The following is a 24268-nucleotide window of genomic DNA, read 5'->3' as shown; positions in this document are numbered from 1 at the left end:
AACCACCACACCCCCACATGCTTTAATACATTTAAAGTTCTGAAAACTGAGGTCTAAGTTTGTTTTAATTTCATAAAGACGTTTATCGTGTGGTGATTGGTTGTAGAGAAAGGATAGGAGCTGGAAATTTTTCAGAGAAGATACGCATGCAATAAAGCCCGCTCAGAAGAAAATCCATTAAATTCTGTCTCCGATCGCGACACCATTTACATATTTCAGTTAAACCAGTGCGATACCCATTCCTATATCCAGTTTTTTGGAGCCTCGTCACACCTGCCATAAAATTTCTCTACACTGAACGTACACCCCTTAATGCAAGGGAGCAGCACTACAGCCACGCCATCGTGCCCCATGTTTAATGCATTTCATCGTGAAAAAGTTCTTCGTATTCCGAGTGTTCAGAGCAGGAATATCATGAAGTTAATGTGCGGTGATCGCTGCCGGCGCCTGCAGTGCAAGAGGAAATCTGATCAAGAAGCGCGTAGAGATTAACTGGGGCGGGGAATACTTGATATAAAACATTTAATGTGCTACATTAAACTTGACGATTTGAGATTCTAGTAAATTAAAACTCATTTTAAGATGTTTAGTTTGCGACACTCACGAAATACGGGGAAATGTCGACATTTAATATCCAACCCCGCTTATGTACCAAGCACTTCTAGGAATAAATTTCTCTTTAACAGTATTTTCATCTCGATTCTTTACTTTAAAAGGTTCTAATTGTTTAATCCATTCTAATTAGTGGGTCGGACTCTAATAGTTGCAGCCTAGTTATTTGCCTGGGTGTCTGATCTGCTCGTTTTCAATGCAAATCTGGACGGAGAAGGCGACGTTCTAACTGCACAGAGAAAGTATGAAAACCGTTAAGCATTTCTCTAGCAAAAGTAGAAAATAAATGTAAAAACCCTGCCGCTAAGCTGTGTCCCCAAAAAAAGCTTCTTAAATGAGCTCAGTGTTATCAGGCGTTGCCACCGATTAGGAATGTGGTTGGAACAAAAACCTGCAGTCACAGGGCCCCCCCAGGACCGAGTTTGGGAAACACTGGTTTAGCGATTGAAGGTCTCCAACTACCAAATCTTCCGTCTCATCGGTTAAACACCCGAACCATCGCTTCTTTAGAACATCAAAAGCCTCCGCTTAAAAGCATTTTAACCGTTTCGCTTGCAATTTACAAGAAGCGACCACTGCAGTACTGCACCCCCGTGTAACAAACCCAGCTGATCAGGTAAACCAATTGCAATACAAACCTTACTCCGAGAGTTGCATCGCCATTTAAAAATAAACCACCGTTACACTTAAATATCAGAAAAAGAAAACAAATTTTATTAACAGTATAAAAATACAATCCCAAATTCTGGGTAAAGAATTTAAAATGTCCAGCAGCGCCGCGCCTTCGCGCCCAGCAGTTAAAACGACGCCTCTCAGTCCCAAGTTTCAGACCTCAGACGTAGTTCTTGTTCGGGTATTCCGAACGCGGATGGGAAGCTGCTGCGGTGTACCGGGCGGAGTATTGCTCCCGTTTGGCAGGGCAGGAACAGCAGAGCAGACCCCCACCGAGTACCAGCAGAGCCGCAGCAGCCCAGCCGATGTAGAGTGCCGCCCCCAGCTCGCGTTTCTGTGCTTCGGTCACCAGTGGGTTGTAAAAGTCACGGATGATGGTGTTGGCCGACCAGCAGACTGGAATGAGGAAGAGGATACCAGCAATGATGAAGATCACGCCCGACACCAGGCTGATGCGCGCCTTGACGGTTTCGTCCTCCACGCAGTTGGTGCACTTGCCCCCCACGATGCCGGCGAAGATGGCGAGGATGGTGACCAGAACAGAGATGACCGTGAGCGCCCGAGCTGCCTGCAGATCCTGACTCAAGGCCAGCATGGAGTCGTAGACCTTGCATTGCATCTGCCCGGTGCTCTGGACGATGCAGTTCATCCACAAGCCCTCCCAGATGGTCTGCGCTGTAACGATGTTACTGCCGATGAACGCGGTGACCCGCCACATTGGGAGGGCGCAGGAGATGATGGCCGCGATCCAGCCCACTATGGCCAGAGCCATTCCCATTAGCTGAATGCCAGTCGAAGGCATCTTCTGGAACTCTAAAGAGGAAAAGTGGAAATTAGGTTATTGGGGGGGCTTAAATTGCGCTCTCATTTAACAAGGAAAAAAAAAAACCACTGGAGTGGGGTGCTGAGGACTATGCAACCCCCATTTTATAAAACCTGGTACTTTCAATGAAAATAAGCAACCACCCTCCCTCGCCTTTACGGCGTTTAAATGGATCTCGGAGACAATAAGCACAGCCGGAGGCCATCAAAAACAATCACTTCAGAGGAACAAGTGCATCGAGCACTCCTGCGGCGACAGTTCGCTCAATGGGGGGGCGCTTTAAAAAAAAAATCCGACCACCAAGTACTCCCAGAGGGGTCAAAGACAGTTATTGATTTGCGCCAAACAAGGTTAATGGTTAACCCGCAGCTTCAAGTTTTTCAGAGAGATCGACCAGAAAGTTGCGCCGGGGTCAGACCTGGGCGCCAAAAAACAAATACTGTATAGGCCATTAAAAAATAAAAAAAGGAAAAGCCTCATGCAAGGGGGTCGGACACCCTGTGTCCGCAGGTAGGCGATCAGTGAAGCACGCAAGTAACCCAAAAAATGATAGCGGACCACAAACAAAAGTTAACACTCACCAACAGAGAGGAGCCTTTAGATAACAAAATTCCAGGAAAGCGAGGGAGTCCTCTGGGGGGCTTCTGCAGCGGTGACTGCTCCTCCGAACAAAAAAAACACAAAAGCTGGCCGTGACACCCTGAAACTAACAAGGCGGGCTGGTGTATATATATCATTGTGAGAGTCCCGCCCATTGCTTCTACCAGCCAATCCGAAGTGCACTGCCGAACCGGTAACTCCACCCCTGTAATCAGAATGAAGGCCGCTGCAGGTGAGACGCATTGTTTACCTGAACAATGGGGGCACAGACCCCACCTCAGCCTTCAACCCCCCCCCCACCCCACCCCACCCCATATAGCAGACGAACTGGAATGAGCCAGATTTCCTAAACCCTTCAATCCAGACCCCCTTTTTCGCTTGTAAAGCATTTCAAAGGGTGGCCGGCAGAAACTCCGACCGAAACCGACTGCCTTCCGTCCGATTGGGGGAGTTTGGGGGTGGGAGGAGAGAAGATTTGGATATTAACCTTACTGCAGCTATCGCCTATGATACCCATTGTAGTTTATTTTTATTTTATATTGCATTGACGGAATCAGCGCGGAGATTTTTTTTTTTTTCAGATTTAAACATAACCAAACAGAGAAAGGCGCTTTAAATACAAGCGAACGACTGAATTAGAAGCAGCACTTCAGCCACAGCGGCAGGGTTATCGCAGAGAGATTTTTAATTTATTTCGAGTAATTAAAATACACTGGCGTGCTGTAATGGCGCGTATTAAATTCAAATCCCGGATGCCTGCGCGCAGAGCAGTCAGAGGGTCCGCACCTGTAGATATGGGCCCCCTCTGCGTGCTATAAACTCTCACTCCGGACTATTTTGATGTAATAATAGTTATATATTTTACTTATATATTCTGGCTGACGAAACGAGCAGCGCAGCCCTTTTGGAAGCTCGGACTCATACGGTGGACAAGCGTTTGAAGAGCCTCCTGTTTGAATTTCCAAGCGATAGCTCTTTAGTTTTCTATTTACTGTACGTATTTGGCTGACTCCTTTATCCAAGATGACTTACAACACACTTGGTTACATTTCATGTGTTTTTCCAATCAGGGCACAGGCAGGTCAAGTGCCACCTTCATGGTCACACAGTGTCCGTAGCGGATTTGAACCTCAGGGTTTGAAGTCCAGAGCCTCAACCACTTTGCCACACTGTGAATCTGAGACTTGCTTATATTTTGTTTTGAGCTTTGCACGTATGGCGACCAATTTTGTCCCCTTGTCCTGTCACACTTGTTTCCCAAACAGCCTCCCATGCAGGCTGATGTTACTCGATTATGTAGATTTCTTTTGTAAGTCGCTTTGGATAAGAGCGTCTGTTATAAGCAAATAAATGGAAATGTCGGATATTTTGTCGTTGGAATGTATGCCAGAAGGGTCCGACGCAGGGGGCACAAACAGTTTCGTGGGACGAGGAAAAAAAACAAAAAAACGACAAAGGACAGATGACGCATTCCCCATTCTAAATAAAGGTGCGATGTCATAATGAGCCATTTACATGGAGATGACGGAAATCACTTTTCTTTATTGAGATGCAGATCCGCAAATGACCAGGACCAGATGATGACACGTTTGTGAACTTCCAGTGGACTCTCAACTGTATGAAGCCACCCAGGCGGAGTTCAGGTTTTCAGGATCACTCAGCATCCAAGAGTTCTGTGCTGTCCGCACGCTTTTTAATGGTCTACACAGGGTGCCCTAAGCAGAAATTTACCTTTGTGCCCCCTCCCCAAATATTACGGAAGTAAAAATAAAATAATAAAAAAAAACACCTACTATAGGGGCCAAAATAGAACTTTATTCAAATAAAAGTAAATACATGAGGGCGCGCGCGTCATCACGTGTGCTTAGCCTACTCTGCGTTCACCGTAAAATGCAATATATACGTTTATATTTTTGTTTATTTGTACATGTATATTATTAACATTAATTTATTATTATAATATATAAAAACGATTTTTTTGAGCAGCTGGGATGGTGCCCCCCGGGAGTTGGTGCCCCACACAGACTGCGTACTCTGCGTATAGGGAGCGGCGGTACTGGTCTACTCTCCCTTATCTTCGACCCTTTAAGTCTCTTTGCAATTCCTTTATTTTGTGTTGTACAGCTTTGGTGATTTTGCTGTTCTTAACGCTTATGACACCCCGTACTCCGTTTTTTAAAGTCAGTTCCTCACTGTTATCATCCATCCATGTTCTTAAACCCGCTTATTCGACTCCCGCCGTCCGCAGGCACAAAGGCAGGAAAGACAGCCGGACCGGGCGGTGGTCCATCACACATGGGCAAATCTAGCCATGCCGGTCCTCTTGGACTGTGGGAGACGATGAGCACAAGGATGGAGCAGCACACGGGACGTCAACCCCGACCTCCTTTACTGCCAGTGCCACCATGCTTCTCCATGTGAATTTCACCTTAGGGATTAATAAAGTGTATATCTATCTATCTATCATTGTCATCATTTCCACCATTGTTCGTTTTTTTGTGCTTCTACCTCTTGATACAACTTTTCCACACCCACGTTTGACACCATTGTGGATAACAAAATGCTGCCTTGAGGATTTCATCCTGGATCAGATCACATAAGAACATACGCGAGACCACCACTCAGTCCATCAGGCTCGTTTGTTTAGCTCAGACTGTAGCTAAGCTGCCCGAACATCTCATCCAAATCCTTCTTAAATGTTGTGTGAACTTTAAACACTTTTAAAATTCCCAAACCCAAATTTGTTTTCAGGGAGTTTCGCTATTGCAAAATCGCACGTGAACCATGATGACGTATTCGAAAGGAAGCTCCACAGTTTTCTCCCTACTATATTGTGACGTTATGTTTGACGTCATCTGCGAATCACCTGCTCCACCCAGTTTGCTGAAGTCGAATTTGACTGACAGTCATCCAGCCTTTAGCTCCACCCATGTCGTCTCCGGTCTCGCTCCACACAGCACTTGGAACAACGAGGGGACAGCCCAGTAGGCCGTGCTGACAACCAGCGATAAGCAAGTGACGCCTCACCTGAACTCGAGCACTGCAACTTTCTGCTTTTTGTTGAGTTTTGTTTTGCTATTTATGGTACCATGGAAAGAGCTCCTCACTCGGGTCCTGCTCTTCATTTGACTGCGATCATCTCCAGTTAGCAAAAGTAAACAGTGATACTGAAGGCAGTTAAAGATAAAAGATGTTAACATCCCGAAATCGTAAGGACTTGCCAGCTGTGTATTGCTTCTCAGCATTATCAATGAATGGCGCAGTCCCTGACGAACAAAACGTGACAGTCAATCGAGCATTACTTAAAAATCACAGACAGACCTACACAAGCTTAATAATTACAGACCCACTTCAAATTTAACTTCTTCTTTCTCTCTCTCTCTCTCTCTAAAATACTAAAAAGTCGTCGCTACGCAGCTTCAGACTCACCTTACGCATCACAATTTATTAGAGAAGTTCCAGGCTGACTTCCACATCAGCGACAGGACAGAAACGGCACTAACCTGTGCTGTAAGTGACATTCTAGTATCCTCTAATGAAAGGAATGTCACAGTAATTATGCTGTTAGATTTACTGTATATACTCGTGGATAAGTCGGGACTCGACTCTACCGTTTAGTGTCCGGTATTTTATAACGTTAAGACGGGAAACTCACACTATTGGTCCAAGAGGTGTATTAACGTAAGCACGAAGCCTTTAGTTCTATGTATTGTGCCTAAATAACCACACGGTAATATCCAAACTATTCCAACGCAACGTTTGCACGGTTTTCTGTGCCTCGCACACCTTTATCTTAAGACCTCATCTACGGTGGAGCATTATATCAGAAGAAAACATGAAGCTGGTTTTAAATTAAACGTCACTGAAATAGCGAAAAAAATTGGTAACTGCGCGGCTGCAACAAAATTCGATGTGTCTGAGAAACTGGTGCGCGATTGGAGGAGGCAAGAAGATGGGGGAAAAAAAAATTTAAGTGTCGAATTTTTGAACGGGGGCAGCACGGTGGCGCAGTGGTAGCGCTGCTGCCTCGCAGTTAGGGGACCCGGGTTCACTTCCCGGGTCCTCCCTGTGTGGAGTTTGCATGTTCTCCCCGTGTCTACGTGGGTTTCCTCCGGGTGCTCCGGTTTCCTCCCACAGTCCAAAATGACACGCAGGTTAGGTGTATTGGCGATTCTAAATTGTCCCCAGTGTGTGTGTGCACCTTGCCCTGGGTTTGTTTCCTGCCTTGCGCCCTGGGATTGTCTCAGACCCCCGTGACCCTGTAGTTAGGATATAGCGGGTTGGACAATGGATGGATTTTTGAATGGTCGTATAAGTCGGGGTCTGATTTTATGATCGATTTGTACGTGAGTATATACGGTAAGTGCAGCATTTTGATACCATTGACCATTCTATTTTACTACATGGGCTGGAAAATGACGTTGGGCTCTCGGGCACTGCGCTTGTCCAATTTAGCTCTTATTTATCAAATCAATTCCAATGCGTACAGAAATATGCTGACAGGGCTGTTAATATATTCAGAAGTTAAATATGGTGTCCTGCAGGGCTTAGCGCCGAGTGTTATGACCGTGCTTCCAAAAATCCCATCAAAAACCCCAGCTAGAAACAAAAAGGGCCTCGTAGAGTCTTTATACAATAAAAACGTAATTTCACAAAAAAAAAAAAAAAATGCTGCTCAGTAACAAAGAAGCTCTGTAGAACACAAAGGATTTGCCAGTTAGCCAAAGTCAAAAAAAAAAAAAAAAAATCCAGACAATCAAACCAAGCACATAGTTAGAAACACAAAGCTAAGAACACACACATCAAGTCCCTAGTGCATTCAGATGAGCCGCCAGGAACCGTGGTAAGCACTGTGGTCAGACCTCTTAGGGAATCGGATCATGAAAAGGCAGGCATAGCAAGTACGGCATATTAACTGCTATTGCCTACAGTCTGTGAATTGTGGCCAATCTGCAGAACGCTGCTACTAAACCGGGAAGCGATTGGCTCTTCTGTCAATTGTTGTCTATTATTGTTGTATTATTTTCTATTCTTAATTGATTACTCCACTCAAAGCCCCATGGAGGACTGTTGCTATTCAATTTAACGTTAATCAATCGAGCCGTGCAACACTCCACTAAGAACACCCCAGGTTCTTGAACTAAAAATGGGCCTGTCCATAAGTTTAAAAAAACAAAAAAACACTAAATTAAATGATCTTCACCGTAAAATTATAAAAAAAAACAAGCAAGGAAAACAAAAAGGTTTAGATATGAATGAAGTACCCGCAGGTGTGACTAATTTCATACTACGGAGGTGACCACAGATGACATAGTGACAGCGGCAGTCCCAGTTTCAGGCTATGAGTCCCGATAAACAAATAAAAGATTTCATGGGGCCGTACTTGAATTTTCCACAGTATACGTATTGTATGCCCAGACACATTTTTGGAGAGTATGGGAGGGTTGCCTTCATTTCAGCCTCCGCCAGGCACTTCTGGCAGTACAGATGGGTACTTGAAATTGCCAGGGAAAGTCAAGCTGACAATGAAGGTCAATCATTACAGTACAAAATAATTAGGACAACAAAATGAACTTTCTCAAAAGATGCTTCACGTTTATTTTGGAAAGAGACCAAAAGAAAGGAAAAAAAAAACAAAAATAAAAAAAAAAACAAAACAAAAAAACAGAAAAAAACCCTAACATGACAAAAAGAAAAAAAAAAACCAAAAACAGTCTGTTTGAAACCATTCGAAGGAACAGCAGAATTAGACTTGCAGGTGGAGCAAGAGGGCGACGAACCAACAGGGGGAAGTAATAAAAAGAAATGACATACAAGTAATGCAAAGTCGGCATCAGAATGCAAATTGTACATCTGTAACGAAGGAACAGCATGAGGCCCCAATAATTAAAAAAACAAAAAAAAAAATGAGAAGAGACCCCCAGCATGTCCTCCTCTTAGCCACAACAAAAAAAGAGCGACATTCACACGCTGTTCCCCACCTGCCCAACACCCCAGCCCTGTCCCCGCCCGTGATCTTAGTTGTTGGTCAGTTCCTCTGTCCCTTTACAGATCTGACATATTGTCTCATTTTGCGCCTTGGAGAAAGTCAGCTTTGGCGCACTGACTGCCCATTACCTGGAAATCTCATCACATGCCAGCCGGGCTCACTAAACAGTCAGATAATTCTAACACCAAATTTGATTCACATTCTCTCTCTCTCAAACTTCCCACCCCATAACCTTTGTTAAAGTTGTTACATCTCTGTGATGTAAGGTGAGGACAAAACAAAAAAGAAAAAAGAAAGCAACATGCTTATGACCCGATATTTTTATGTGAGGGACCAAACCCACACAGAGGGCACAATTTGGGAGAATCCAGAAAATTAGATGCACCCACCCCCAGCCCCTGTGCTCCCCCACCAAAAAAAAAACCAACCTGCAATAAATTAACCTGCCTTGAAACCCGACAAATTGCAGTGTTCATTATACAGCGTATGCCAAGTAAAGATGGCCTGGCTTTGGCAAATTATTATTTTCCTATATGATCTTGATTGCCAGCTCCTTGACAATTTTTTGCCAGTTCATAATAGAATTAAAGGAAAAAAAGTTCACATTTTTATCAAAAACACAAGAATTCCCATAAAATAAGTTTAACTGTTCTGTTTTCAATCTGTCCATCAGTGTGCCTGGCAGATTCACAGCAGTCTTTTTTTTTTTTGTTTTTTCTTCTCTGGCAGAGCTGGCGACCATCGAGGGAGGTGTGGGTAAGTGGGCGGGGCTTACGAAAATCTGAGAAGATGGACACTTTGAGGTCAGACTTCTTTAGGGAGACCTGCAGAAAAAGCAAATAGGGGGAAAAAAAAAAATTAAATACAACATCAATTGGTCTTCATCTTCTCCCACAACTTCATACATTCTGGAGTAAAGCTGCATGCATAACTAGATACATTATTAGAACCTAACCTGCAACGATGGGAAAGCAAAACAAAATGATGCACATCACTTACATATAAAGGTGAAGTCTAAACTTATTAGGGCTAAGAAAGATAAAAGTGGGGCCACATAGCCTTTAAAATCCAAACCTGGTCATTTAGCAGTAGTAACCTCAATCAGCAAGAATACAGAACCTTTACAATGAGGGACTTGCAATATACAAGTCATTCCAAATGAAACAAAAAAAAAGAAACCAGCTGCATAAATTCAGGTTTTTTTGGTACAATGGTGAAGTGAGTTTCTGAATCCTGTTCAAATCCCGTTGCTCTTTAATTGGCAGAATTTGACCACCATAAAACTCATTCAACTCCTGTGCGACACTAAAGACATACATTTTTTCCTACCACTTGTCGAAATTTAAAAAATATGGAGACGACAACACAGTAGACAATTTGCTCATCCTTTTGTATAAAGGCATCACAAAAATGGAAATGTCAAACACGTGTTTTATAAGAGGAGGAAGGAAAAAAAAAGGAGAATAGAAATACCCTTGAACAAGAAAAAAAAAAAAAAAAAATGAAGACCACAACGAAGAAAGCGTCCCTATTAAAAGTACAGAGCAACAGGAATAGTTTGATGAAGCTGAACGAGACAACAGCAAACATACCAGGAGGCGGTGTAGATGGGAGAGAGACAAGGTGTGTTTCTTATGTCCAGTGTGCGTCCATTTATTTATACTGCTGGGTCTGGCTATAGTCTCAATGAAATGTGTGTGCATCAGAATAAATCTGAACTTGACTGTTAACTGGCAGGAGGCAGGGGAGTGGGCAACCTCTTCTCATAGTGAAGCTCTCCAAGTAGGGGCATGTGCAGGGCTAGTTATAGTCTACTGCTCTTTAAGCATGGACTCTACAGTAAATGACTGCTGCAACAAATCCTACAGTACATTACTCATAAAAAATACAATATCTTACTTGTCAGCGTCAATACAAAAAGAAAAACATCCATCCACTTTCCAACCCGCTAAATCCGAACACAGGGTCATGGGGGTCTGCTGGAGCCAATCCTAGCCATGTCTTTGGACTGTGGGAGGAAACCGGAGCGCCCGGAGGAAACCCACACAGACACGGGGAGAACATGCAAACTCCACGCAGGGAGGACCCGGGAAACGAACCTGGGTCTCCTAACTGCGAGGCGGCAGCGCTACCACTGCGCCACCAAAGAAAAACAATATTTGACTATTTAGTTATTCACATGTGACAGATACAAACACTGCAAAAGATCAACAGATTCATGCATGAGGTGTACAACATGGATGTAGAGATGCATGGAGGGAATTCCCGTATATACTCGCGGGTAAGTTCTCCCGTGGATAAGTCGGGACTTGATTTTATAATGTTGGTCGTACAAGTTGAATACAGAAAACTCATGCTATTGGTCCAAGAGATTATGATATGCTAACGTCCACCTAAGAGAGTAACCACGGAGCACACTGCCTTTTCTTTCTATGTGGGTGCGGCAATGTGCTGTATCATCGTGTGCTCCTAACACCCCCCCCCATTGTGCATACGTGACCACATGGTAATACCCAAACTATTCCAAAGCAACGTTTGCACCGATTTCTGTTTTTTCTATCGTAAGAGCATCCCTTATCTATGATGGAGCATTCGATCAGAAGAAAATATAAAGCTGGTTTTAAACTTGAACGTTGTTGAAATAGCGAAAGAAATTGGTAACTGCGCTGCTGCAACAAAGTTCGATGTGTCTGAGAAACTGATGTGAGATTGGAGGCGGCAAGAAGTTGGAAAAAAAAAAACTAAGTGTTGGCGTATAAGTCGGGGTCTGATTTTATGATTGATTTTTCGGGTTTCAAGACCTGACTTATACGCGAGTATATATGGTAGTGGACACAATTAAATGAATATTTCCAGCAAACAAGTAGGTGGACTCCAGATTATGAACAGGACCGGAGTAGAAACTGTTTTTCAAAAAGAGAGAGATGATTAGATGAAAACAACTGATACACAAGGAGAATTCTGATATGTAGACATGAAGCAGTGAACTGGACTAAGTTTCCATGAATTGGTAACACAGTAAAGGAGCAAGGTCACAACTAATTTCTGTACCTTTGCCTCCTGTCCATATGCCTGCGTTCTGAGGAGTCTCTCCGCCTCTTCCTGCTGGGAGAGTGGCTTGGTGACCTCAGATCTCTGCAGAAAAAAACACATTACAAAAAAGGTAGGCTTTTAAAATTGCTCTTCAGTGACCCTCTCCATTAAGCCACTGTTCTACAAGAATAAGATTTTTACAAAAGCCATTCAGTATAAGGTATGTATTTCCACACTTATATGGGCCATGGATATTATTCCAAGCACCATTAAGAGTACCACCTGAAACCTACAGCATTTAACTTTTGCTCAGGGACACTACAGGTATGAACAAATACAGATTTAATGGTTTACGGCTGGCAGTCTTATATTTGGTGATCATGGTCATCCACCACTGAAGAGAAAAATGAAGCGTTTCTTACCTGACCGGTGCTGTAACAGGTATAGGCCGTTTTCGATGCGAAGGTGGAGAGTAGCTAAGAGACCGTGAATCTCGTAAAGAATCTGCAGGTTTCCTTGGGCTTCTAAAAGATTCAAGGGACAAAATTAGCATGACTGCTGCAGAAGGAAACTTTGTTTCTAATGTGTTCGCTGGATTTTCATACTTTTTTCGGCTTTCATTAGCCGGAGGCACGGTGGGTTCTTCACTCTCAGAAGATGAGGAAGAGGACGAGGAGGAGGAGGAAGAGGAGGACGAGGAGGAAGAATCTGAAGATGATGATGAGGATGAGCTCTTTCTTCCCTCTTCCTTCTGTTGGGTGGCTGCCACTGTAGTCTGTGGACTGAAATGAAGTAAAGTTTGTGAAACATACATGTCATCTAATCAGAAGGTGTTCTAGGATGTCAAACACCAAGGGATAAGCAGTGATAATCCTCACAGTTCTGCTCTTGGAAAAGGCATTGATAAAAGTCCCAACCGGTCACACATAATAGTTCAATTTCAACACTTAAAAATGGAGAAGTCAGTATATTCTCTCAGATGCACACTCCCCTGCCCGTACTTCTCATATTCAACTTCATTCAAGGCAAGGAAACTAAAACTTAATGGGTCAAAGACGCACAGCTAATTATTAACCAAACACTGAAAGTCCAATACCTGTTCTTGCTGGTGCTGGAATCAGAACTTGAGGAGGAGGAGGAAGAGGATGACGACGAAGATGACGACTCGCTGCGTTTCCTCTGGGTCTTGGTTAGCTGGTTGTCATCTTTGTGTGTGCCAACTTTTGACTCGAGCTCCTTTTCATGCACAACGTTCCTGGAACGTGATGCTGATCGAGAGCGGGTCTGTGGTGGAGTTTTTCCACTGCTAGGTGACAAGCAGGGACTTGGACTAATTTTGGAACCACGCTGTTTGCTGCTTTCACTCCTCTCAGGAGATTTAGAATGGCTAAAGTCTCTAGGAGATCTAGATCCCAAGTTCTGGTTCTGAGAGGGCGGTCTACAACTTGTCTCACTTTTAGAGGCTTTTTTAGGGGATGTGAAATGCAACTGAGCCTGGTCTCCTCTTTCTAAGCCCCGCTGAACTTGGCCTGATCGTGGAGTGACTGATCTGGAGCTGGAAGCTCTCTTATCAGGTGATCGTGAGTGGCTATGTGGTACCATTTGTGAAACACTGGGGGTCTTTGATGTAGAACGAGAAGAACTGCTGTGAGCTGGAGAGGAGGGTACTGCAGTCTGCCCTCTAAATCTGGTGGGAGTTCTTGAATGTGATCTAGAGGGTGAGGGAGAAAGGGGCGGACTGCTCCTCTTTTGCCTGGTGCTCCTAGGACTTCGAGAATCCAGCTGTTTTGCCTCTGGCAAGTTTGACATAGCAGTCTGTTTGGCTGTGCCTTTGTGAGTCTTGGATGTTGACTGCACCTCCCTTGGCATACTTCTGGATCTGGAACGAGATCTGTTGTCGCCTCTCTTGGCTGCAGAACGTGTCGGAGAACAGGAGGTTTGTACCTTTCTGCTCTCTGCTTGTGAAGGTGTAGATCTGGACCTGCTTCTTTGGGTAACCTTTGGTTTGGGAGACCCGCTTTCAACAGCTATGCGTTTTGGAGAAGGGGAACCTGCAGATGATGATGATGAACTACTAGAAGATGATGAAGAGGAGGAGGAAGAGGAGGAGGAAGAGGATGAAGAGGACGATGATGAAGATCGTGACTTCCGCGCCAAGGGTCGTCCAACTCTTGCTGCCTGTACAGGAGAGGTGGTTAACTTTTCCGCAGGCTTCTTCGGTGATGCCGCTCGCTCTCTGCTCCTGTTCCGCCTCCAAGATGGTGCATCTTTCTCAACAGCTCTCTCGGGGGATCTTCTGCTCTGGTCTTGTGTAGGTCTGGTCTGGTTCCTAGACTGTGAGTGGCTTCTCTTTGAAGCTGAGCTTCTTGAAGAGGAGGTGGTCCTTTGATGGCTGGAAAACAGGAGGACAAATCTTTAAACAGGCCAATGCTTAAAATGGGTGCATCCCTTTGAAGAATAGTTAACTACACTCTCAGCATTCTTTTTGAAACAAAGAATTTTTTGATGCTCACCCAATTTGTTACGCATAATGTTTATGGTTGCCTATATATATTATTGTTTATATATAATATTTACATATACATATAAAAAGACAAGAAGCACATTGCCGCACCCACATAGAAAGAGCAGAAGATTAAACAAGACTGACCATTTCCACAGATTTATAGTGTCTCATAATGTGGACAGCGACCAAAGAGAAACTATGGTTTTACTCTGTTAGGCAGATGGCCTGAATGGATTACTCCAAGTGAAAAACATTACCCCCCACACTAATGGCCACCACTTTGAGCATACCTGTTGGCTGGGCTTCTGCCTCTAGGTGACATAGGTTGCCTTCTTGAAGCAATTGGAGATTGAGATCTAGACCTCGAAAGTGAAGGACTCCTCCTGCGTGCAACTCTAGGTGGAGGTGAATCACGCCTCCTTTCTCGATCACCTCTCCGAGTATACGAGGAAGGGGAGTAGTTCCGATTGCCACCGCTTCTGTCCCTCCGTATTATAGGGGACTCTGCCTGCCTCCTGGAGTAGACTGGAGAAGCAGGAGACCGGCTCCTCTTGCGCAGCCTCTGTGGAGAAGGCTGTCTGGCTCTTCTGGAGGGTGAGGACTCATACTGTTTCCGCCTAGATGGTGACAACTTGGATGGTACTGAATCCCTCCTTGAGGAGGAAGATGAATAATAGCTATGAGTCCTAGGTGAGGCACGATTCCTTTCCCTAACAGGGGACTGAGAGAAAGACCGTGACCTCCTGCTTCTTTTAAATGGTGAAGGCTCCCTACGTCTTCCACTTGCTGGAGGGGAACATTCCCTCCTGATTGCAGAAGAGTTGCTGGGTTTGTACTGGATTGGAGGAGACCTAGTCCTCTCTCTATCTGGTGATGGAGACGAAGTAGCACGCCTTCTGGAAAAGGATTCAGACACTCCCGGGAGTGGTGATCGTTCCCTTCGAATTGCAGTACTGTAGCTTCTGGGTGGGTCAGGGTATGCCTCATCAGAGTGGCATGGCGGTTTCCTGCTCTGCCCTTTCACAGGTGACTTGTCCCTGTATGTTGCAGGAGACAGTGTTGATCTGGTTCTCCTTGGTGATGAGGAACGATCCTCCGGTCTCCTAGAATGAGAAACTTCATACTTTCGAAGAGGCGATCTCTCCCTTCTTCCATCCAGGTCATTATCTGCAGATTTCCATCGACCTTCACCTCGAGCAGGAGAAGATGGGTGAAAAGAATCTCTTCCCGTTGCTACTGGAGAGTACCGACTACTGGTTCTACGAGAGCTAGGAGAGTCAACTGGGGACCTCCTGATGGGCTGTAATTTGGAAGTTGGAGGCGTTAGACTTTTCCCACGTTCTGGTGACGGTGAGGGAGAGTCAGCATTCCTGGCATCAGCCAAGTAACGGCCTTTTGACTTGGTATGTACATTCAAGGGTGACTTTCTATTCCTCAATGCTCCAGAAGAGTTCTTTGTCATCTCTCTAGCAGGAGAAGGAGAGGAGGAAGAGGAGCTACTACACTCAGACGCGGGAGAGTATCGCTGGGTTTCCTTAGTTCTCGGTGGGGTATCCTCTCTGCGGATGGCAGGCTGCTTCTGGGGTGATTTGCTCCTTCCTCTGGTTGCTGTGCTTAAAGTGGAGACTCTCACAGGAGAGGAATCATGATGTCTTGATGAACGAGAAGTTCGAGTTGCAGATGAGACTCTCTTTTCTTCATTGCCATGCAAACTGGTAGTTTTATGCCAGTCTCGAACTGGTGAAGCAGAAGAATCACTATCCCTCATGGTTGGTGAATACCTCTCACTTGGTCTAAAACCTGTTTTAGGAGACTCCCTTCCTCGGGGATTTGCTGTGCTTCTGTCTTGGCTGTCTGAAGAGTGATGGCCCTTCTCTCTCACAGGAGACCGTGAAACAGCTCTTTGCTTAGTTGGAGAGCGCCTTTCATTAGTTTTGCGAATGCCTTTAGGGGACGGTCTTCTTCTGGTAGTTGCAGAACCTCTGCTATAGCTTTCTGGGGATGAATGCCTTCTTTCTGGAGTAGGGGACGAATCACTGTCTCTTCTAGTTGGAGAGTACTTTTCACTTTGCCTTATTATGTTCTTTGTGGTATGCTTTCCTTGGGACCCTGCACTACTCCTGTCATACTTCTCCACTGGGAGACTGCCTTTATCTCTAATAGGAGAAGGTGAGGAATCACTGTCCCTTGCAGTTGGAGAGTATTTTTCACTAGGTCTTGAGGCTGCTTTTTGGGGCTGCCTTCCATGATCACTTGGCATGAACCTTTCCCATTTGCCTGAAGATGGCTGATTCCTCTCTCTGGGAGGAGAGACAGAGGGAGAAGCAGCAGCCTTTCTCTTTTGAGCGGGGGAGTGCCTTTCAGTTGATCTTGGATAGGATTTTGGAGACTGCCTTCCTCGAATATTCACTGTGCTCCTGTCTGAAGATGTGCGACTTCTTTCTCCAGCTGGGGACCGAGATGAAGCGGACCGATGTCTATTTGGCGACTGCCTTTCGCTTGGTCTTAGGTATGATGTAGGGGACTGTCTACCTTTGGTGCTAATTGTACTTCGGTCTGAGGATGTATGGCTTCGCTCCCTTACAGGTGACCGGCAGAAGGAAGTACTCGCCTCCCTACTTGGGGAATACTGCTCATTTGGCCTCATGGCTACCTTTGGGGACTGGTTTGCTCGAGCACTCAATGTGCTCCTGTCTGAAGATGGATGGCTCCTCTCTCTAACAGGAGACCGAGAGGAAGACGTGCCAGTTGGCTTAGCTGGGGAGTACCTCTCACTTACTCTGGGCACCGACTTTGGAGACTGCCTTCCACGGCCCAAAGGAGGCTGGCCTCGCTCTCTCAAAGGAGAATGGGTGGTAATGCTTTGCTTAGCTGGTGAGAACCTGTCACTTGCCCTTGGAATCTGCTTTGGAGACTGCCTTCCTTGTGTTCCAGCATTGCTCCAGTTATGTTTTGCTGCTGATATCTGGCTTCTCTCTCTCACTGGTGAGGGTGAAGAATCACTGTCTTCCCTCATTGTTGGAGAGTACTTTTCATTGGATCTTGGAACCGTTTTAGGGGACTGTTTCCCCCTGCTACTAAGGGAGCTTCTGCTATGGTTGTCTGAAGGAACCAGGCTCCTTTCCCTCAAGGGAGATGGAAAGGAGGAGGAGGAGGAGGAAGAGGTGGTACTGTGCTGAGTGGGGGAGTATCGTTCACCAGATCTGGAAGCAGATGTAGCCTTTTGAATACTAGCTGAACTATCCCATCTTGTATCAAGCACATTTCTATCTTTTGTGAGAGACTCACTCCTGTCTGCAGCTGGAGGAGATGATGAGGAATCTGATCTTGAAGGAGAATATCTTGTGCTCGGTCTAGAAGCACCCTCTCTTTGTCCACCAGCAATGCTCTCCAATGGTAGGCAGTTGGTTTCTTCATCAGAGGAGTATGCTGAACTCCTGGGAGAAGGAGCTTTTTGCTTTGGGGATACAGAATTAGACACATTTGGTAATGTCTTCTCAAGCTCTGTAGGTAAGGTCTTACTCATTCTCTCTGGATCTAATGGGGAACTCTTACTCACTAAACACTGATCTTTATCAGTTCTTACTGACTGTGAAACAGTCTGAACATGAGAAGTACCAATGGCCACACCATCATCTTTGCTCCGTGTTGGGTCAACTGCAGCAGGTAGAGACACCTCACATTTTTGTGCCAAGACACTGGTAGAATCAACAAGAGTCTCATCTGATGCTTTAACATCCTGTTCTACATTGGGATGCACTACCTTGCTCTGCTCCTCATCTTTTGTTTGTACTGTTTTGTATGCATCTGCTTGGTCCGTAGACGTAAGCAGTAAACCTTTTTTGTCACCAGCTGAATCACTACTGTTTTTTTTCTTTGCTACCTTCTTTTTCTTCTCTGTAGCAGAGGATGAAGAGGAGGAGGAGGAGGAAGATGAGGATGAGGAGTCACCTTCAGAATCGGACGAAGAGGAGGAGTCATCATCAGAGGACGAGTTTGATGAGGAACTACTGCTCCCACTAGAAGAATCAGAGGAAGAGGAGGAACTGCCACTGGAACTTGAGGAGCTCCCACTGGAGCTGGAGGATAAGCTGCCACTTTTCTTCTTGGTGCGGTTCACCTCCACTTTAGCAGCTTTTTCTGAATCTCTATCCTGCATGTGTGCCAGGCTGCCATTTTCAACCATTACATCTGCAGCATGTTTAGCTGCCATTTCAGTTGCTGCGTTCACAGTGCTTTGGGCCTCTGGGCTCTTGGAATTACTCCATTTGGAAACACTGCTGAAGGTGTCACCATTTTCTTTACCATCTGCTGTTGACTGACAAGCATTCTCCTGGTTTTCTTGCTTGTGGCCATCCAGGTCTGGAGTAGCACCAAGAGGCTTTCCAAGTCCAGCTGTAGTGCTTGTTGGCTCTTCTTGCTCCATCTCTTCATCTGCCCCAATCTCTCCCTCTTCTAATGGTTCAGAGTTTCTGGAAGCAGTACTTGAAATTTCTGGAAGTGAATAGGAACTAATTTCTTCAGAAGGGGTGTTATTCTCTGCCACTTGTTCATCTTTCTCTTTAACAAGAACTGAACTTGCAATATCTACAATTGGTGATCTGTCACTTGTTTTAGGTGATTGAGATGAAGGAGAAGAAACAGAAGACCGTCTTTTCTCTTGATCCAAACATTTGTCTGATAAGTGAGGAGAGCCATCATATCTACTACACTTTCTGTCAGTCCTCTCCAAAGAGGATTTCTTCACATCTCTATCAGGCATGCCCAGTCTCTCTTTCACCCCTGATTTCCCTGGCGAAACCCTATCGCCTCTCTCCCGTTCAGTTGAGCTCCTCTTTTCACTTCTTGTTGCTCTGTTGGACCTGTCTAGAGAGCTGATCCGGTCAGATCTTCCAGGTGAGTCTTGTCTGTTTGCTCTGCGAGTTTTTTCTGGAGAACTTTTTCTATCACTGTCATGTGAACCACTTCGATCTCTTCTATATGTTCTCTCCTGCGAGCTCCTCCTTTCACCCCGGGTGGACCTTTCTGGGGAGCCCCGCCTGTCGCCGCGGGGTGAGCTCCTCCTGTTTCCCCGAGTGGACCTCTCCGGGGAACCTCTCCTATCGCCCCGAGTGGACCTCTCCGGGGAGCCTCTCCTATCGCCCCGGGTGGACCTCTCCGGAGCCTCTCCGGGCGCGTGGACCTCTCCGGGGAGCCTCTCCTGTCGCCCCGGGTGGACCTCTCCGGGGAGCCTCTCCTGTCGCCCCGGGTGGACCTCTCCGGGGATGCCCTTCTTGCAGACCTCTCTGGGGACCCTCTCCTATCTCCTCGAGTAGACCTTTCTGCTGAGCGACGACTGGACCTTACTGGAGAGCCCCTTCTGTTACGAGGGGATCTTTCTCTTTTCTCGGTAGAATTTCCTCTCCTGTATCTTGGTGAGCTGCCTCTATCATGTCTCAGTGAACTCTTTTCAGAATAACCACCTCGGGATGCTCTTGAATCTCGCTCTGGGGTGCCTCTCCTGTGATTTGGAGACCCAGCTCTTTGGTCTCCTCTTTCATTTCTGCCACTTCTTATTGAGGGAGACCCAGTTTTATGTTTTGCATTATCCTTGGTGCCTCTGCGATCTCTCCTGTCTGGAGAAGCCTAGTGAGAGAGGAATCTGAAATTACTACACAGTGGAACCTCGGTTCGCGAACGTCCCGGTACATGTACAACTCGGTTTATGACCACAAAGTTCGCCAAACTTTTGCCTCGGTTCACGACCACACACTCGGTATACGAACAAGCCAGTTTCCCTTTCGGTTTGTACATGTTCAGTCTCTCCCCATGCATTTCCTGTGCAGCGAGCGAGAGAGAGAGACAGCAAGAGTGAGAGCGCGAGAGAGCGCAACACACACACAGGCAGCGCGAGAGGCGCGTGCGCACACACAGGCAGCGCGAGAGAGGCCCGAAAACACACAGGCAGCGCAGAGAAGTGCGCACACACACGCACACACACACACACACACACACACAGGTGCACACACACAGAGGCAGCACCAGAGAGAGATGGAGAGAGATTGCGAGACACACACACACACACAGAGAGGCAGCCCGAGATGCAGGCACACAGGCAGCACGAGAGAGAGCTGAACGCATTAAGGTAGGAAGGCAGTTAAAGAATGCACTGGGCTTGATTTTGTTTTCACTTCTGTTTCCAGCGATCTGTTCGTAGCGTGCATTGTTGCAATGTTATTTTTCTTGGTGGTTTATTAAATTATGGATTTTTTCAAATGTTAATTTTTTTCCCTGTGCTTAAAACTCATTTAAAAAGTGCTTTTAGCCGGCGGTTGGTAGTAGTATAGCGCAAACTATTGCAGTGTGAGTTTTCTCTGTTGTTCAAGGTTTTCTCAGTGTTATTCAATGTTTTTACATTTAGTTTACTATTATACTGTGCATTCTATGGTTTAATTAACTATATATTTGTGCTTAGAAACTTAAAAAATATATATATTTGCATATAGTTCGTATGGTCTGGAACGGATTAATTGTATTTACATACAGTCCTATGGGGGAAGTTGCTTCGGGTCACAACCAAATCGGGTTTACGACCAGAGTTTTGGAACGAATTATGGTCGTGAACCGAGGTCCTACTTTAGAAAACTGGCTAGCAAAGTATTTATGTAATATTTGCTACATGTACTCAACACTATTTTTGTCAAAAGAAAAAACTAATTTAAAAACTTTACACTTGTGTCTTTTTTTTTTTAAACCTTAAGCAACCATGCATCCTTATTTTGTTGCAATGAATCATATCATCATAGCTCAAGTAGATGTAATCTTCATCTACCCTTCCCTTACCTCCCTGCTGTCTGAAGCAGCAGGACTTCCATTCTCTTGGTTCCTCGCCTTTCTGCCTCGCTGGGGTGAAACTGATTGCCGGCTTCTCTTTTCTTCTAACCTTGCCGGAGACTTGCTGCAATACATAGGGGATATCGTTTCAGTCTTTCCACAAGAAAATGTAGGGCACAACATTAACTTTAGCTCTTTTCCCTTACCACAGGTGTATTTTATCATTTTTAAGTAACTTTACCCAAGAGATCAAGAAAAGGTATTTAATAATTTTAAAATGACTACTGGTCATAAAAATAAAGCCATTGTTAACTTGCATATCCTATTTAATAACACAAAACACCTGTGCTTAGAAGCCAAATTCACACATTGTCATATGTAGTTGTACTATGTGATTAACATAAACTCAAAAAGAAAACACTCATGCCCTGACACCACAATCATTAAAAACAACAAATGTAAGCAATTAAAAAAAAAAAAAACAAACAAAAAAAAAAAAGTGTTTACCAATAAGAACTTAATTGGAAAAATGTATTATGTAACTTTTTGAACTTCCTTTATTAAAATTACTGCACAGATTCTACTATGATCTGCCAAGAGCATCACCCTATTTCAGTGCTCATCTATCAAAAAGGGCTGTGTGCTTCACTAAAACAAGTGTCTTGTTTTAAAAAGCTCGATGTCCATTTTAATCTGCACCTTATTTTACCATTACACTGCACATATAAGGTGACAAAATTAAAATAACTTAAAGCCACAAGATTTGGAAAATAGGAAAGGATATGTATATGATAATGCCAGGAAGGAAAATACTGTACAGGGATCATGGCCATTTACACCTTTGTACTGCATTTCAAATCACATTGTGCTTTTTGCACTTGGGGCAAATGACAGCAGGCCATCATTGTGAAAAAATAGTTAAAACTGTCTTGTAAGAAACCTATACTACTTATATCAACATAGCCAGCCATAACAAGTAACAAGGACTCATTAGCAGCCAATACATTATATTTTATATACTACAACTGTAAATAATGCTTGGATTCTTACTACATTTTTTGATAAATCAAACCCCCGCAAGAGGTAAAACTAAATATGCTTTTAGATGTACACTTTAAACTTATTCCTAGACAAAAAGAAATGGGAAGTTAAACTGATGCTAAAACTGAACACATTACAACATGGTTAAAATAGAGACAACAGTTTAATGACCAGATGTGAGAATTATACACATCTCTCTGACTGATCCACATTGTACGGATAACTCATTCAAAACTTCAAAAGATTCTGCTGGACAGTTTACTTATCAAAAGATCTCAACTATACATAGGTCTCCTCTCCTGCTAAATAAATTTTAGAATGGAGAGGTCTGTTAGTGTTTTACATTGGAAATGATCCACTTAAAGGTTTTCCAATGTCTATATAAAGACAGGGAATTCCACTTTCTGTATTACTTCTAGCCTGAAGAAGGGGCCTTAGCTGCCCTGAAAGCTTGCACATTGTAATCTGTTCAGTTAGCCAATAAAAGGCATTGTTTTGCTTGGCTTCTCATTGCATCCATAATGGCTAGCACAGTAAAGCACCCTACTTTCTGCTACAAAATACAAGCTTAGTGCAGTTTCTTAAAGTGTTGAGCTTTTTGCCCATTTAGTAGAAAGGATATGCACAGCACTACATTGCCCCGGCTTCCCTTATTCATGTGGCTGCATAAATATACTGTGCCTACTCGAGTAGATGAAGGCCTCCAACAAGTGCTTTATAAAACAACTAATCATGCATTTCAAACAGATACTGTAGGTGAGAGATACAGGATCTGAAGAGAGAGTACATTTTGGGCAAATTCTTAATGAATGCAACACATTTCTTCCTGGAATAGTTATTCCATTTGAAAAGTAAGAAAAAAAAAAAAAAAAAGATAAATACAGCCCTTAATTAAAAACACTACATTTGTGAATCATTTCTTAGGGTTCTCTGAGAAGTTCCAGGTGCAGATCTAGTGGCTGGGCATCACAACTGCTCATAACTACACAAGAATAGCACAGCACACTGTCCACATCACAGATGGACCTGATGTATAAAGTCGAGGCTACAACATTAGAAAAGAAAAGCTTGTGTGGTTGAGCCCCTTGTTGCAATTAAGCTTAGACTTCCGAGATGAATGTACTGCCTGCCCTGAAACAAATCTTCTATTGTAGTTATTTTGTTTGACTCCATGCTAATAATGTTTCTGGTGCAGGACATAACTTCATTGGCTTATAGAGATTTTCACCGATTTCCCATAATTAGTAACAATCTTATATTTATGCAGTATTTTTATCAATAATACTTTTTTGTTTTAAATTTGTTGATATTAGTTTATTCCAATGGCATGTGAAAGCCATTTGTAAATCAACTGAAAAAGAATCAAAAACCATTTGGAAAATTGTTTGATAATGCTTACTTAAAACAGAGCCCTAGTGCACTCAATACAAGTAGCATTTATCAAGTTATGCTCCTGCAAAATATTGCTATTTCTTCATTCTTTAGACATACTCAAATCCACCAATAGGACAATAGAAAATTACAACCCATAAGTTGTAATTTACACACACAACTGTGTTTCAAGGCTTACCTGTGATGGGAAGAAGACGACGAGGAAGAAGAAGAAGAGGAGGATGAGGAGGAGGAAGAGGAACTACTTGAGGAGGAGCTGCTCCTCCTCTTCCTCCTTCTGTGTTGCTTGGATGATGCTGGTGACTCACTACGTCCTCTATAAAAGAAGGACGAGGCAAAAGGGAAAAAAAAAATATTAACGGGAGGAAAAAAGGCTAAGTAATCTGAAAAACCTCTTCCTGAAAAACTTGACTCACCTCTTTCTTTTCTCTTTCTCATCTTTTGATCGTTTCTTGGTACTCTGGCTGCGAGACCTTTTCCGACAGATAAAAGGATTTTTAAATATGATAAAAAAGGAGAAAAAAAAAACCCAACATCATCTGACAGCACCACCTCTTACAGACAACAGTCTTCAGTCAGCTGTCATGTGGCAGTATGGCCAAAATGCATTCTTAAACAGTGACAAAAAGTATCACAGCAGTTTCAACTAAATGGATCTAAGCCCAACAGTCCCGGTCACTTCTAGCATTTCAATTCTTTTTACACAGATAATCACAATTCCACAAATATACAGGCTACCTGTACTCTGCCAAAACGCCATGTTATACAGCCTCTCTTAATCTCAGCT

The 24268-nt window shown here is 44.2% G+C and overlaps 2 protein-coding genes across 2 annotated transcripts in view; both read right to left on the bottom strand.

Moving 5' to 3' along the window:
• Positions 1 to 1303: 1303 nt before the first annotated feature.
• Positions 1304 to 2814, bottom strand: cldni (claudin i). The gene is made up of 2 exons (XM_039765003.1): positions 2689 to 2814; positions 1304 to 2097 (listed from the first exon to the last, which is right to left on the bottom strand). Exon 2 carries the CDS (start codon positions 2084 to 2086, stop codon positions 1445 to 1447), a length of 642 nt encoding a protein of 213 aa, XP_039620937.1. The 5' UTR covers positions 2087 to 2097; positions 2689 to 2814; the 3' UTR covers positions 1304 to 1444.
• Positions 2815 to 9394: 6580 nt separating this feature from the next.
• The window catches only part of srrm2 (serine/arginine repetitive matrix 2), a 38508-nt gene continuing 23634 nt past the window's right edge, over positions 9395 to 24268 (bottom strand). The window contains exons 8-17 of the mRNA XM_039764681.1: positions 23898 to 23954; positions 23660 to 23797; positions 21058 to 21172; positions 19420 to 19860; positions 14526 to 19387; positions 12826 to 14121; positions 12335 to 12511; positions 12152 to 12253; positions 11748 to 11831; positions 9395 to 9520 (exon numbers count right to left, since the gene is read on the bottom strand). Coding sequence (XP_039620615.1) covers positions 9511 to 9520; positions 11748 to 11831; positions 12152 to 12253; positions 12335 to 12511; positions 12826 to 14121; positions 14526 to 19387; positions 19420 to 19860; positions 21058 to 21172; positions 23660 to 23797; positions 23898 to 23954 — 7282 coding nt within the window. The 3' untranslated portion in view covers positions 9395 to 9510. The remainder of the gene's footprint in view (positions 9521 to 11747; positions 11832 to 12151; positions 12254 to 12334; positions 12512 to 12825; positions 14122 to 14525; positions 19388 to 19419; positions 19861 to 21057; positions 21173 to 23659; positions 23798 to 23897; positions 23955 to 24268) is intronic.

Source organism: Polypterus senegalus, chromosome 10 (genome assembly GCF_016835505.1).
Source record: "Polypterus senegalus isolate Bchr_013 chromosome 10, ASM1683550v1, whole genome shotgun sequence".
NCBI lineage: Eukaryota > Metazoa > Chordata > Cladistia > Polypteriformes > Polypteridae > Polypterus > Polypterus senegalus.
This window is presented reverse-complemented; position numbering and strand designations above follow the sequence as displayed.

What these genes read in the sequence shown, in the direction of transcription:
- cldni (XM_039765003.1), bottom strand. Translation starts at nt 2,086, where the DNA reads ATGCCTTCGACTGGCATTCAGCTAATGGGAATGGCTCTGGCCATAGTG.